The sequence below is a fragment of the Silurus meridionalis genome, chromosome 4, assembly GCF_014805685.1.
Source record: "Silurus meridionalis isolate SWU-2019-XX chromosome 4, ASM1480568v1, whole genome shotgun sequence".
Lineage (NCBI taxonomy): Eukaryota > Metazoa > Chordata > Actinopteri > Siluriformes > Siluridae > Silurus > Silurus meridionalis.
Genome location: NC_060887.1, coordinates 21,833,895 through 21,847,477, shown reverse-complemented (window position 1 = coordinate 21,847,477; position 13,583 = coordinate 21,833,895). Strand labels below are relative to the sequence as shown.

The 13,583-nt window shown below is 38.8% G+C and overlaps 1 protein-coding gene across 2 annotated transcripts in view; it reads left to right on the top strand.

Moving 5' to 3' along the window:
* LOC124384416 (matrix metalloproteinase-16-like) overlaps positions 1–5,110 on the top strand; it is a 44,499-nt gene extending 39,389 nt beyond the window's left edge. For both annotated transcript variants that reach the window (XM_046847224.1, XM_046847225.1), the window contains 3 exons: positions 1,390–1,540; positions 1,684–1,799; positions 3,060–5,110. In XM_046847224.1, the coding sequence (XP_046703180.1) occupies positions 1,390–1,540; positions 1,684–1,799; positions 3,060–3,388 (596 nt within the window). In that variant the 3' untranslated portion in view covers positions 3,389–5,110. The remainder of the gene's footprint in view (positions 1–1,389; positions 1,541–1,683; positions 1,800–3,059) is intronic.
* Positions 5,111–13,583: the final 8,473 nt, after the last annotated feature.

Below are 13,583 nucleotides of genomic sequence, written 5' to 3'. Positions count from 1 at the left end.
GCCATAATCCAGCCATTTAGCGTGACAGCATCCTGCCGACTAGAGCATAGCTAAAGCTAGTCATTTAGTACAGGCTCTTTGTTTGAATGTCTTTCTGTTATTTTTCTTAAAGGTCTGCACTCTGGCATGGTCTCAGAAATGTATTGATGGGAGCTTGAAAGATATGGTACTTTTTTAAAGAATGGATTATCAGAGATAAAAAGACCTCCCACTAAATGTGAAACAGTGTATTAATCCTAATCCACAGTATGATCTCTATAATAATGAACAGTCTTGAGCTGTACTTCCTTGGCTTTTATGACCTATAAATACACACAAACACACACACACAATGGCACTGTAAGTTATTCTAATAAAAATCTGCAAACGTTTTGAGGTCTGGATAATTATGAGGACATTTGGCCATTTTTGGTCATCAAAAAGAGCTAAATATGCACATAAACATATACACGCACACGGGCACGCACGCGGGCGCACACACACACACACACACACACATACACACATATACACACATGCACAGAGCTAGAGAGGCCCCAACCCTCTGTCTGGCCTATGTCTGGCTTCCAGGCTTTTTGGCAAAGCAAAGTTGACCCTGCCAAGAGAAGCTTGAGAAAGCCCTCAGGTGAAATAATAGGCATTTCCTGTTTCAGAGGAAATAGTATAGACCCTGTCTATACTGCAGCACTCACAACATATATATGCCAGTGCCTGTTCTTATATGCCAGTTTTTACTGTGATAAGCCAGCACTGATGATTCTCTATGCTGCAAGGACAATGGTAGGCTTAAGGCCATACAGATTTAGGAAAAAGCCCTTCATTGCTAAAATATAAATGTGTTAGTGACTCTCAGTGTTACAGTAATAGAGAAATTTTTTTAGACCCCCTGATATTAAGTGCATGTTTTAATGTGTATAAACGGAAGGGTACTGTAATATAACTTGGACAAGGTGAATTGATTGCAATTAAAGCGAAGCAAAACAGTGATGCCTGAGATGTGAAATAAAAGGTCTTGAACAAAAAGAGAAGTTAATCACAATATAATGTAAATAGAAGAGATTTTATATCAGAAACCTGTGCCTGTTCCAGGCAGAGTGTCTTGTGCTTCACCGGTTCGCTGACGATAAAAATAAAATAAAATAAAGATTTACTATAATAGCAGGACATACAAAATAAACTATTAAACTGAACATTGATTTGAACACATTATATTGTGCAAGGATGGAATTGCTCAGATGATCGTACATAATGGTAAATCAAGCCAGTCCTGTCCACTGCTTAATTGGAAATGAAACACTCTCATTTGACTAAATTATTGCCTTCCCAGTTCTACATGCATTACTAGCAGTCACACAGACTGGTATTTAACTTTGCCTTTAACTTGTTCAGGAAAGCAGTTTTGGGTGTTCAAGGACACTATACTCCAGCCTGGCTACCCAAAGGACATCTCCATGTTTGGGAACGGAATGCCAGCACAAAGTATTGAGACTGCCGTCTGGTGGGAGGATGTAGCCAAGACTTACTTCTTCAAAGGAGACAGGTGTGTGTGTGTGTGTGTGTGTGTGTGTGTGTGTGTGTGTGTGTGTGTGTGTGTGTGTGTGTGTGTTTCTGAGATCTTAATCTACAATTTGTTTGTGGCTTTGTCTTTGACCACATTTCCGTGCACTAATTGTTTCCATGCAGATATTGGAGATACAATGAGGATATGCGGACCATGGATCCCGGATACCCGAAGTCCATTGCCGTGTGGAAAGGTGTTCCAGATTCTCCTCAGGGTGCCTTCGTAGACAAAGCTAATGGTACAGTCTGTTCCCATCACTAATTGCTGCGAAATATATTTAGCCAACAACCTACTATAGTGTCTCTTAAGTTTTTGCCAGTGTTCAACACAGGGTATAGACTTGCCTATGCTGTCCTGCTTTCATTCTATCTAACTGCACAGCTTAGAGGAACCACAGGAGAATGATTTTGTTCTCCTTTTTTAACTTCTACTTATTGGCTCTTGAGGGTGGGCGTTATGATTTTCATTGGCCGAGCTTATTTCTCGAGGTGTACAGTTTGAGAGGCACATGCATGCCATCTGTCCTCATCTTTGCCTGCCAGATCTGCACAATAGCTCCAGCATTCATCTAAGCGTGAAGGGTGAATCGATATTCCAAGGAAATCATTTGGTTGAGCACACTTTCAATGCAATCGCTGGCTTTTATTCAACTACTGGTCCTGCATATCACCCGGATGCCACAGGGAACACAAAATCGACCCTAATTATAAGCCATTATTGGTAGCCAGCAAAAGGCTTTGATAGTGAGAGCAACTATTTTTCCCAGCTATACCAACAGTATGAGCTTTCAGGAGACAATGGTTTAGTGAATGTAGTGTTCTTTAGCAATCTTATTTCATGTGTTTTAATTTCTGACTCTCATTTCAAATTAAACATGCAGAACCATTTCGCCAGTAATAGTTACTCATCTAAAATTTATACTTCAAAGGCACTAGTTTACAGACATGTATGGAAGTATGGACATTCATAGTGGATTGGAATTTTTTTTTTTCTACTCCTGTGTTTTCTCTCTTCTGTCCTCATCCTCATTCACAGTTAAGCTGAGCTAGTCTGATCTCCGGTTGAATATTTTAGGGAATCTGCTCTCCTTCACCTCACTTCACTGCTACAGTGATTTCCACCTGCCTCACACACTCCAATATCAGCAGGACTCCAGTGGCTCCTGCACTGTTTTCCTCTCTTTTCCTAGAGAACTTGGATGAATAATGCATGTGGAGAGAAAAGATACATGCAGCCAGATTGTCCTGCTGAGGATGTCACAAGCTTAAATTTACTTTATCCACCAGGGAGCTAGAGAAGCACTCTCATTTCTCCACACACAACAGTCCTGGGAATATAGGCTACTAGGCTAAAGTTATCCAGAGGACAAACCAAAATCTTATCACATTGCATGCGTGTGTGGCTCAGAACGTAATGCCGACGAATTGCTATGGTTAACAAATCATCTATGCAAGATAGACTTCACCCTGACATGACAGTGTCTCTGAATGTTTTGCAGGTTTCACATACTTCTACAAAGATAAAGAGTACTGGAAGTTCAACAACCAGAGGCTGCGGGTGGAGCCCGGCTACCCTCGCTCCATCCTCAAGGACTTCATGGGCTGTGATCTGACACCCATCGATCCTGAACACATCCCCACTGAGGACGTGGACATCGTCATCAAGCTGGACAACGAGGCCAGCACAGTGAAAGCCATTGCCATTGTCATCCCCTGCATCCTGGCACTGTGTCTTCTGGTGCTGATCTACACCATCTTTCAGTTCAAAAGAAAGGGCACGCCACGCCACATACTGTACTGCAAGCGCTCCATGCAGGAGTGGGTGTGAGACAGAGCCCTGCCCAGGCCCACCCCTTTACTTCAATTCCCCCCTGGCAGATGCCATGGTGGCAAAGCCCACCTTAAACCTGCGTATGGCCCTGATCTCCCTCTGTCTTGCTCCATTTCTCTGAGGAGCAGAGAGGGCCTTTGCCTAAATCTACTCCCTCCAGGAGAGGAAGGGTGCATCATCCTTACTCCCATTCCCTTTCCCTGCAGCTCAGTGCACCTGCTTTAGGACCAGGGAGGGTTTCAGATCAGACTCCCATGGTGCATTGCGACGTCCTGCGTCAAATCAGGTCTTAACTGTTTTAAGTGGGGAAAAAGCTGATTGCTATAGCCCTAGGTTTTACTCCCAACTGCACGTTTGATAGAAAGAAAAAAAAGAATAGCGGAATATTGCTCATCCTAAAAGTTACTTGAATTCAACAAATACATCCTAAACGCTTACCTTTTCTTTTTATTTTTTAAAACTTTTCTTTTGCTTTGATCCTTAATAGTACTTTGAACCAGACATATTTCCAATTCCCTTTAAGCACTCCTGAAACAAAAAAAAAACAAACAAAAAAAAAACACGAGTCCAAACCAAAAAAACACAGCGATAAGAAGTCGGTAACTCATGACTGTTCTGGCAGTCTGTCTCAAAAAACAGGGGCCAAAATATTCTGCAATATTTTTAACAGCCTTAATTGTAGATCATGTTTTTTCTTGCTGGGTCTTTTTTTGTGCTTTGCTTTGTCAGCAAGCCAGTGGGTGGTGTCTATTGTGTTGCTACCTTTGTCCATCTTTTCGTTAACCAAGTTTGCCACTGCGTGGTTCTGCCAAGTCAGCGGTTGAGGAGCGAGCAGTAGTGCGCTTAAAGTGAAAAATGTTGGTGGGATCAGAGGGAAGGTTTCTAGTCACATCATCAGCTAATATGTTACTGCTACTATCTGATGAGCTCAGTCAGTGTATCAATCAGATAGTGCTTTAGAGAATAACTTGTTTGTTCCTGTTTACCTGCCCTGCAACAGAGCCGGGAGAGCTTCTCTGAAAGGAACTTGCAGTCAGCAGAGAGTATGTCAACACTCTTCTGGACTGCCTTGTTTTGGTGGGTGACATTGAAATCTCAAAGCCTTGGCACACTGCACATGGACAAGAGCATCTCAGGACACTGCTTGTGCATACGAGCATTCATGTCCATGTTTGTGTCCTCTGCCTGACTGCAGAAGATGAAAGAAAAGAAATAAATCACATGGTCATGGTAAAAAAAAAAAAAATTAATTTGAATGGACCCAGAACTGTTAAAACGCCTCATGGCATGCAACTTGAACTCAGCCTATTGCATTGAAAGGACTTGATCTGAAACTCCTAAATATACAGTACCTTGCTTGCAATTGTCTTTTTATTTGTTTTCTTATATTCTTGGTACATTAAATAACAACAACAAAAAGAATGGTCTCAACCTCAAGGTACAAGTGGTACGCAAAAGAGCTGAGCAGTCATCAGGAATTCTTATTTTTTTGGCTGATACTGGTCATAAAGAAAAAATCTTGATTTGTTACTAATTCATTCTAACTGACAGAAACTGACAAACATGTTGCTCTTTGGCAAGCATTGTTTGAATATGGGTCTGTATCATGCTGATGTCTTCTTTTATATTTGTTGAAGAACAAATGAGACAATTATGTGTAAGACTCCAAATGGGACGAGGGATCTGTCCTGACAGAAAAATAAATTGATTAGTATAACATGAATGGCTTCATGCTTTTTGATTAAATGTATATACACCTTTTTTTAAACTTCTGAAGCGAAATGCAGATGGTTTTAACTGTCGTGCTACAGTTTTTTTTTTTTTTTACTCATTCATTCTTACCCAAAATGCCTTTTGCTTTGATGCATTCTTAGGTTTTTTTATGTCCATTTCTTACAGTTGCTGTGTGTGTGTGTGCATGAATGCAGCTCCATATTTCCCAAAGATTTAGAGACAACTGACTAATTTTATTAAAATAACAGCAATGTCCAAATATTACTGTCTTAATGGCAATACAATGCAGTACAAGTTGACAATATAAAGCATTGAAAGTGTGACTGTACAAGAAATAACATGCACTACATGGACAAAAGTTTGTGAACACCTGACCATGGAATTCAAAAGTGCTTATCGAACGTCAAATTCCACATTTAGTTCCCATTTTGCTGTTATATAAACCTTCACCCTACTGGGAAGAGGGTCCACTAGATTTTTTGAGTGTGCTTGTGAAGATTTGTGTTCATCAGCCTCAACAGTGTTAGTTATGTCAGGTACTGATGTAGAGTGAGGAGGTCTGGGGTGCAGTCAGCGTTCCAATTCATTCCAAATGTGTTAAGCATGGTTGATGTCAGGGCTCACTAGCAGGCAACTCAAGCTCTTCCACTCCAATACACACGTAAACCATATCTTTACTCCGGTCACTTTATGTACAGTGGCTTCGTCATGCTGGAACAGTTTGGGTCTGCAATTCAAATGAAGGGAAAACAGAACAGAATCCAAAGACAATTGTGCTCCTCCAGCTTTGTGGTAACAGTTTGGGGAAGAACCACATATGGCTGGAAAAGTCAGGTGTCTCAAGACATTCTTTTTCCATATAGTGCCATATAAATTGCTATCATTTATAAACTAGGACTCAGTCTTATGCCTTTGTTGTGTTACTGTATTTGCCTTGCACCAAACCAGTGCCGTTAATAAGCTTTTTGAAATGGGATTGACCTGTTCATGGTCCATAAGAATTGGTGCTAATTTGACCTACACTGGCAATGTTATCTCATGGTGCTATTCTCTCCTTTTTTTAATTTAATTTTATTCTTTTTTTTTTATTCAGTATGGATTTACACTTGATTGACTGTGACCTAAACAGCAATAATCCACTTTATTTGAACACTTTTCCATATTTGCACATTGGTGTGTTTTACGGTGAATTTGGCTACCAGATATAATCTTGAAGTCCTTAAGGAAACTTTCATTTGAAGCAGCCTGGTTATCAGATCGCATACTAATTCATGTTTATAGATGCTGAGGATAACAGACAAACTTACTTGCTTTACATATGCGTGTTGTACTGTGGCAGAGTGTCATTCATTTTCAATAATAGAATTCATTTTGCAGACCCGCCAGTTTGTTATCTTAATTTGACATTCTCAGTTCATGTTCATTGTCATGAGTTTATCTATACCTGTATAATTATACATTCATACTTGTTACATACATGATTTAAAAGGTAAATTTAAATGTTAAGGGAAATAACTAAGAAAAGAAAAAAATCGTTTGTTCTTATTTTTCCTTGTTTTCATTCTGGCATCACCCTGGCATGTTTTCTTTTCTTTTTTTGTGCTGTATCATTTCATCATTCATTCCACTGATCAATAAACATGATTGAATATATTTCCATGAGTCATAATCATTGTATGTGTTTGTTCATTGTGGGGGTTTTTTCCCACACCTCCATAACATTTGTTCGCTCCATAGTTTTTGTTTGTTTTTTTCAGGGTGGGGGTAATTTTCACTGGGAAACAGAGTTCACCACTCCACTTCTTTACATTTACATTTGTGGCATTTAGCAGGCGCCCTTGTCCAGAGCGATGTACACAAGTGCTTTGAGTCTCTAGCAATGAATAAATATACACTGGTACGCCAGATTACAAACTGAAGATAAATCAGACTACAACTCTTGATTTTTACAAAGCAAACTTGGAAAGTGCTTATTAAAATGTTTCAGAAAGAGGTAGGTCTTCAACTGTCGCTTGAAGATAGCCAGGGACTCTGACTTCACTCCCTTGAATATATTGCGCATAAATAGAAATCTTGCAATCATTTATTCTGTACACACTTTTTTCCCGTGCCCTTTAGTCAAGTCCACTCGTGTTTGTGTATAAACATGCCTAGTGTTCATTTACAGCAGATTCAATTCATAAAGAAGCAGAGGGAGTGAAGTGGCAGAGGCTGGGTGAAATGATTTTTAACTGCAGGGGAAAATTAGCTCCATTAATCGCTGTATTGACTTCATGCGCAGCTTGTTCTCATCACACACCCCACTGTGCAATAGTTACCATCCTCGTGTGCAGCTTACATTCACTCAACAGGCTCATTTATTACTTTTGTATGTCTACAGATCATGTTTCGAAAGACTTTGAACACAAAATGTTAATGCATATGTGTTGAGTGAATGCCCCCTTACAGGGTTGTACTATTAACATAGCAAGTGAATTAAGTGGTGTTTTTAAAAAAAATTTAAATAGAATCTGAAGTGTTCTTCGGTTTCATCATCGCGGAAACCCTAAAAGTGTGTTCTATCAAAAGAACTGGCACTTTCACTGATCGGAAGAAGCATTACCAATCATACAAATATGTGATTATATTGCTGTCCAGCAAATCTCACTGAGCTGAGGTTTTGAATATACTTTTACTTAAAGTATTATTAGACACAGTACCTTTTTATTGACTACATTACCTAACAACATATAGCTAACATAATTATGGTCATCTTTCTTGTTTTAATAATGAAATCAAATATATTTTTAAACAAAAGCTTAAACAGAGATCTACAGGTGTAGTGCACATTTTAAAGTACACTTGAAGACATTAAAAAAATATTGGGAAGCCTGACTTTTCCTGCCACATGTGGTTCTTCCGCAAAATGTTACAACAAAGCTGCAGGCACACAGATGTATCGGAAGTTTTTAGATGTAGCATTAACTTTTCCTTCACCTGAATTAGGAGACCCAAACCTGTTGCTGCATGACAATATCCCTGTAGACAAAGCAAACTTCATGAAGATATGCTTTACATGCTTTAAAATAGAAGATATTAAGTGGCCTGCTATAGAGCTCTGACCTAAACCCTACTGAAAACCTATGGTATGAATTGAAACTCTGACTGAACCCCAGGACTCCTCATTTTACATAAGTACCTGACATTTTTAACACTCTTGTTGCTAAACACAAATCCCCACAAACACACTCTAAAATCCTGAAATGTGGAGGTTATTATAAGTGCAAATGTGGACTAAATGTTGAGGAAGATGTTCAAAATTCACATACAACTTTTATGGTCAGGTGTCCACAAACGTATGCATATAATGTGTCAAACAATTTCTCTGTTCTATTCTACTGATTCAAGTTCTACTGATTCACATTCTCAGCCACACTGTATGCAGAAAGAGATGTGTGTAAGAGTGTTTCTAGTTCTTCCTAACTGTAAACATGACCTGTAGTCCTGGGTAAGTTTGTCCAACTTTCTGTTTTACATAGCACATTTCATGCTTGTTCCTCTGGGTAATTAACTCATTTCTACTTAATTAATGCTGCCACAGAGGATGAGAAGCTGAGGGCCTAACCATCATAGAAGAAAAATGAGACTAATAGCAACAACAAAAAGAATAAAACATTATATTTTGAAGTGCTGCCTAAACAAACCCTGTATGTAGAACGCAAAGATTAGATCATTATATTATTGCTAACACCTAGATTTTTTTTCCCCAGGAAACCGAAGTTTTTAAAAATTCACTAATATTTGGTTATACAATAAACACAATCTATAAACTATGTGATGATGGTCCATTTTAACCAGTACACCAGCCTGGTGCCCAAGAATACACACTAAGGGAATCTTTATTCAGGTGTACAAACATAAATATGCAATGATAATGAAAATCACATGGTTTCTGTCTCTTCACCTCATTCATTTCCTTTAACCTGCTTCTTTAGTGTGGAGCATCTAATTTTTCAAATGACATTCAGCAGCTAAATCCACTTGTCACATCATTATTCTAGATCCTGATTAAGCTGAACCTAACACAAATTATGCTACATCATTTCCCTTCTGTAATTCCTAATTGGGTATTACTGTTAATATTATTTATTTTATATTTCCTGTGATTAGTGGGATGAATTGAGGGCAACTACTTAAGCACTTTCATTTTGAGTCAGCATTTCTATTTGGAGTTAGACTGCTGAATGTGTTCTGCTATGTTAAGGAGTGCCAATTAAAACATTAACAATCATTATGCTTTGCCTCAAGTGTTAATGTAATATATGTATTACTTTTCTGACATATGAACTGTGGACAATATTATGCTTTCTGTTTGTTGTTGTTGCTGTTTTTAATGTGTGTGTCTTTTTACATTTTAAATTCTCTTTCCTCCTCCTTGAGACTCACAGATGCCTGGGGCCGGCCTGTGGATTTCATCATGTCTTCATCAGATATCATGGCAGGCCATCTGATTGGGCTGTCACATGTATGGTCACCAAACTATATTACATTAACCTCACTAAAGTTCATGCCATTCAGCCCAACATTGTTATGGCAATGTAAACAGGAAGTTTAAATGAGAGGACCCAAGACTATAAAGCGATCCCCAACAGTCCCCAGGGAGAGTAAAGAGAGTGAGAGAGAGAGTTCAACCAGAGTCCAGAGCATTTTCTATAGCCTCAGTCACAGTGACTGAAGCTACAGAGAGCAGTATCTCCCTCAAGGATACAAGTAATATTCTTTTCAGTCACAAACAGATTTCAATATATGCAGTATGCACATTCACAGCAAATATTTTAATGACCATTACAAAAAAAAAGAATTAGTACCCAGCTGTGCAATTTTATAATTAATCAAATCCTTTTATAATGAATTACATTATAATAGAATCAGTATATCAAATGGCTTGCAATGTACACTTTACAATGCATAAAAAAAAATAAAATAAAGAAAAAGAAAATAAAATCTCCATATGATACTTCCATTCCTTGATTGTGGAGTAGCCTAGAATTAAGTATAAGGGGAAGGAAAATACTAGAGAAAACCACAGGATATACACAGATAAGGCATAACTTTATGAGATTATACCATTAAGACCGGTGATTGAATAACACTGATTATCTCATTATCATGGCAACTGTTAGTGGGTGGAATATATGACAGAAAGTGAACATTTTGTTTTCAAAGTTGTTGTGATAGAAGCAGGAAAAATGGGCAAATGTAAGGATCAGAGTGAGTTTGACAAGAGCCACATCATGACGGCTAGACAACTGGAGCGGTTGCAGGGAGAAGATGTGGAGGAGTTCAGGTACCTGGGGTCAACAGTGCAAAATAATCGAGAATGAGTTAGAGAAGTGAAGAAAAGTGTGCAGGCAGGGTGGAGTGGGTGGAGAAGAGTGGCAGGACTGATTTGTGATATAGGGGTATCTGCAAAGTTGAAAGGGAAAGTTTATAGGACCTGCGATGTTGTATGGTTTAGAGACAGTGGCATTGACTAAAAGACAAGAGGTGGAGCTGGAAGTAGCAGAGCTGAAAATGTTGAGGTTTTTATTTGGAGTGAGGAGGATGGACAGGATTAGAAATAAGTTTATTAGAGGGACAGCACATGTAGGACGTTTTGGAGACATGGTGAGAGAGGCACGATTGAGATGGTTTGGACATGTGCAGAGGAGGGACATGGGAGGAGACTTCGGTAGGAGAATGTTGAGTATTGAGCCACCAGGAAGGAGGAAAAGAGAAAGACCAATGAGGAGGTTTATGGATGTGGTGAGGGAAGACATGTAGGTAGGTGGTTTGAAAGATGCAGATGTAGAGGACAGGGGGGTATGCAGACGGATGATCCGCTGTGGCGACCCGCAATGGGAGAAGCCGAAAGAAGAAAAAGAAGAAGACGACTGGGTCAGAGCGTCTCCAAACCTGCAGCTCTTGTTGGATGTCCCCGGTCTGCAGTGGGCATCAACAGTGGTGCATAAGTGGTGCAAGGAAGGAACAGTGGTGAACCAGCGACAGGGTCATGTGCGGCTCGGGCTCATCAATGCAAGTGGGCGCGAAGGCTGGCCCGTGAGGTTCCGATTCAACAGACGACCTCCTGTAGCTCAAATTGCTAAAGAAGCTAATACTGTTAATGCTTGAGGGGTCAGAACTGTTTTGGCAGCAAAAGGGGTCCAACACAATATTAGGCAGGTGGTCATAATGTTACTGTATGCCTGATCGGTGGCTATAAGGTTATGCCTGGTCAGTGTATATACAATTAAAGTATGATAAATTAGTCATGCATAAAGTATAATTCAATTAAATTCTATTAGATATGACATCAATTCAATTATACAATTAAATTCCCAATGTCACAAAGCAGCTTTACACAAATTAAAATACATACATTTTTAGGTTTATCAACAATGATCCATAGGTGGAGATCGTGGCAAAGAAAAACTGTTAGAAGGAAGAATCATTGGAAGGTTATTAACTGAAAAATAACTGTCTCTGAAGATTGTTGGCCCAAGCCATTGTAGCACTGTTCCAGTTAATTGCACTTGCAGATCCTTTTAATGATTTCTAAGTGGTAACACCCATAATAATCTCTATTTTTTTCCAGATATCCATGTAAAGCCATCTTTAGCAGCAATAAGTGATTTTCAACTAATAAGAACTCAAATCAATATGATGCCTGATCAATATGATGCCTAATAATAATGTAAACTGATGTAGACCCTAAAAACCATAAAAATGTCATGTAAATTGGGAGGAACTTTATATCTTACCTATTTAAACCAGATTTACCTTTCTTTGTCTCCTTCTGCAGTAAAACCACCAATACTTCACATTATAATCTCCTCTATATCCATACGATCAGTCCTTAGTGTTGTTAGCTGACTAGTTGCTTTTGAAACATAAAAAGGAAAAATATATGACTTGATTTTTTTCAGCATAGCAGTGTGAAGGCAATAAAATGTAAATAAACAAACGAAGAAACACATTGATTTATTATCTACAGTTACAGCCATACAGCAGTTAAATACAGACCATAGTACAATTACTATGCCAATCATTACCAGTCGACATGTATAATAATCAGTTGTGGTGTATGTGAACCACCTAAAAAAAATCCTTTGCAACTGTCATAAAATGCTTCCCCTAGCTACACCTCTGTAAGATATCTCTGCACTCTAAAGCTGACTCATAGCAGTGTTGTTTTGATTTCTTTTGAGATTAAACATTTCTTGTTGTATATTGCAGTGTTGTCTGAACAGCACTGCTCAAAAGAAAACTTTTTATAGTCTTTATTTAAAGAATGTATCTGAAATCTAGAACACATTAGCAGGGTTAAAGCTGATATCAGCTAGAAGAAGACTTAAGCTTGCATTTAGACTTGTGGCCTCCAGAAAAAAAACGTCAAGAGTGTGATTAAAACAGAGGAGGAAAAGAACCTCAAGGGAAGTGAATAACTGTAGAGACATGGTACTATTAAGGCTACAACAAAAGACAACAGGTCATTTTTTTGGAACGCATTAAATTATGATGTAAGTACACACTTCTTCTAAAGTACACACTTTAGTACCTAAGTAGCTAAGTTCAACTACTTTGGATTAGCAGAAGAAAGAAATTGTAACATTATGCATTAATTGATGAGTCTAGTCAGTGCAATGCAGCAATCTCATGCAGAGCGTATGGGTGCAATTTTTATTTTTAGCTACTCTGGGCTGACCTTCAGTCTTGGTGGGTTAATTCATTTCCGATTTGTACGCAACAGGGGGAATAACGACTATATATCAGCTATTACTGGTTTTGGCATCATGAGATTGAGCTCATACTGAAATCACAAAACTCAAGAGTAGACTGTGATGCTGGGAGTACACAGTCTGTTAATGGGAAATAAATGAGTGCTGTTTCTAAGCGGGAAAAACGATAAAGCAGAAAGTGTGTCCTACCTCTGTTTATTTTCAAATGAAAGAGATATGGGAAAGTGTGTGTTTGATCAGGAATATGGTAAATGACCTGCTATTGGCCTCTGGTCAGGGTTTTGTCTACTTACTTGTTTTGCTTGACCTTAGTGCAACTTTTGACACCACTGATCATAATATCCTTCTTGCTAGACTAGAAAATGGAATAAAGGGAACAGCTCTCTCCTGGCATAGGTCTTATTTGACTGATTGCTATCAGTTTGTTTATGTAAATGAGTTCTCCACACTCTCTGAGGTAAAGTTGGGTGTTCTGAAATGATCTGTTTTATGCCCACTGCTTTTCTCTTTATATATGCTGCCTCTGAGTGAAATCATATGTAAACATGGTATTTGCTTCCATTGCTATGCTGATGATACACAGCTGTATATTTCAGCAAAACCAGATGAGAGAGGTCATCTTAACAATTTTGAGGAGTGTGTAAAGGACATTAGACAGTGGATGCTTGATAACTTCCTTCCGCTCAACTCACAAGAGGAAA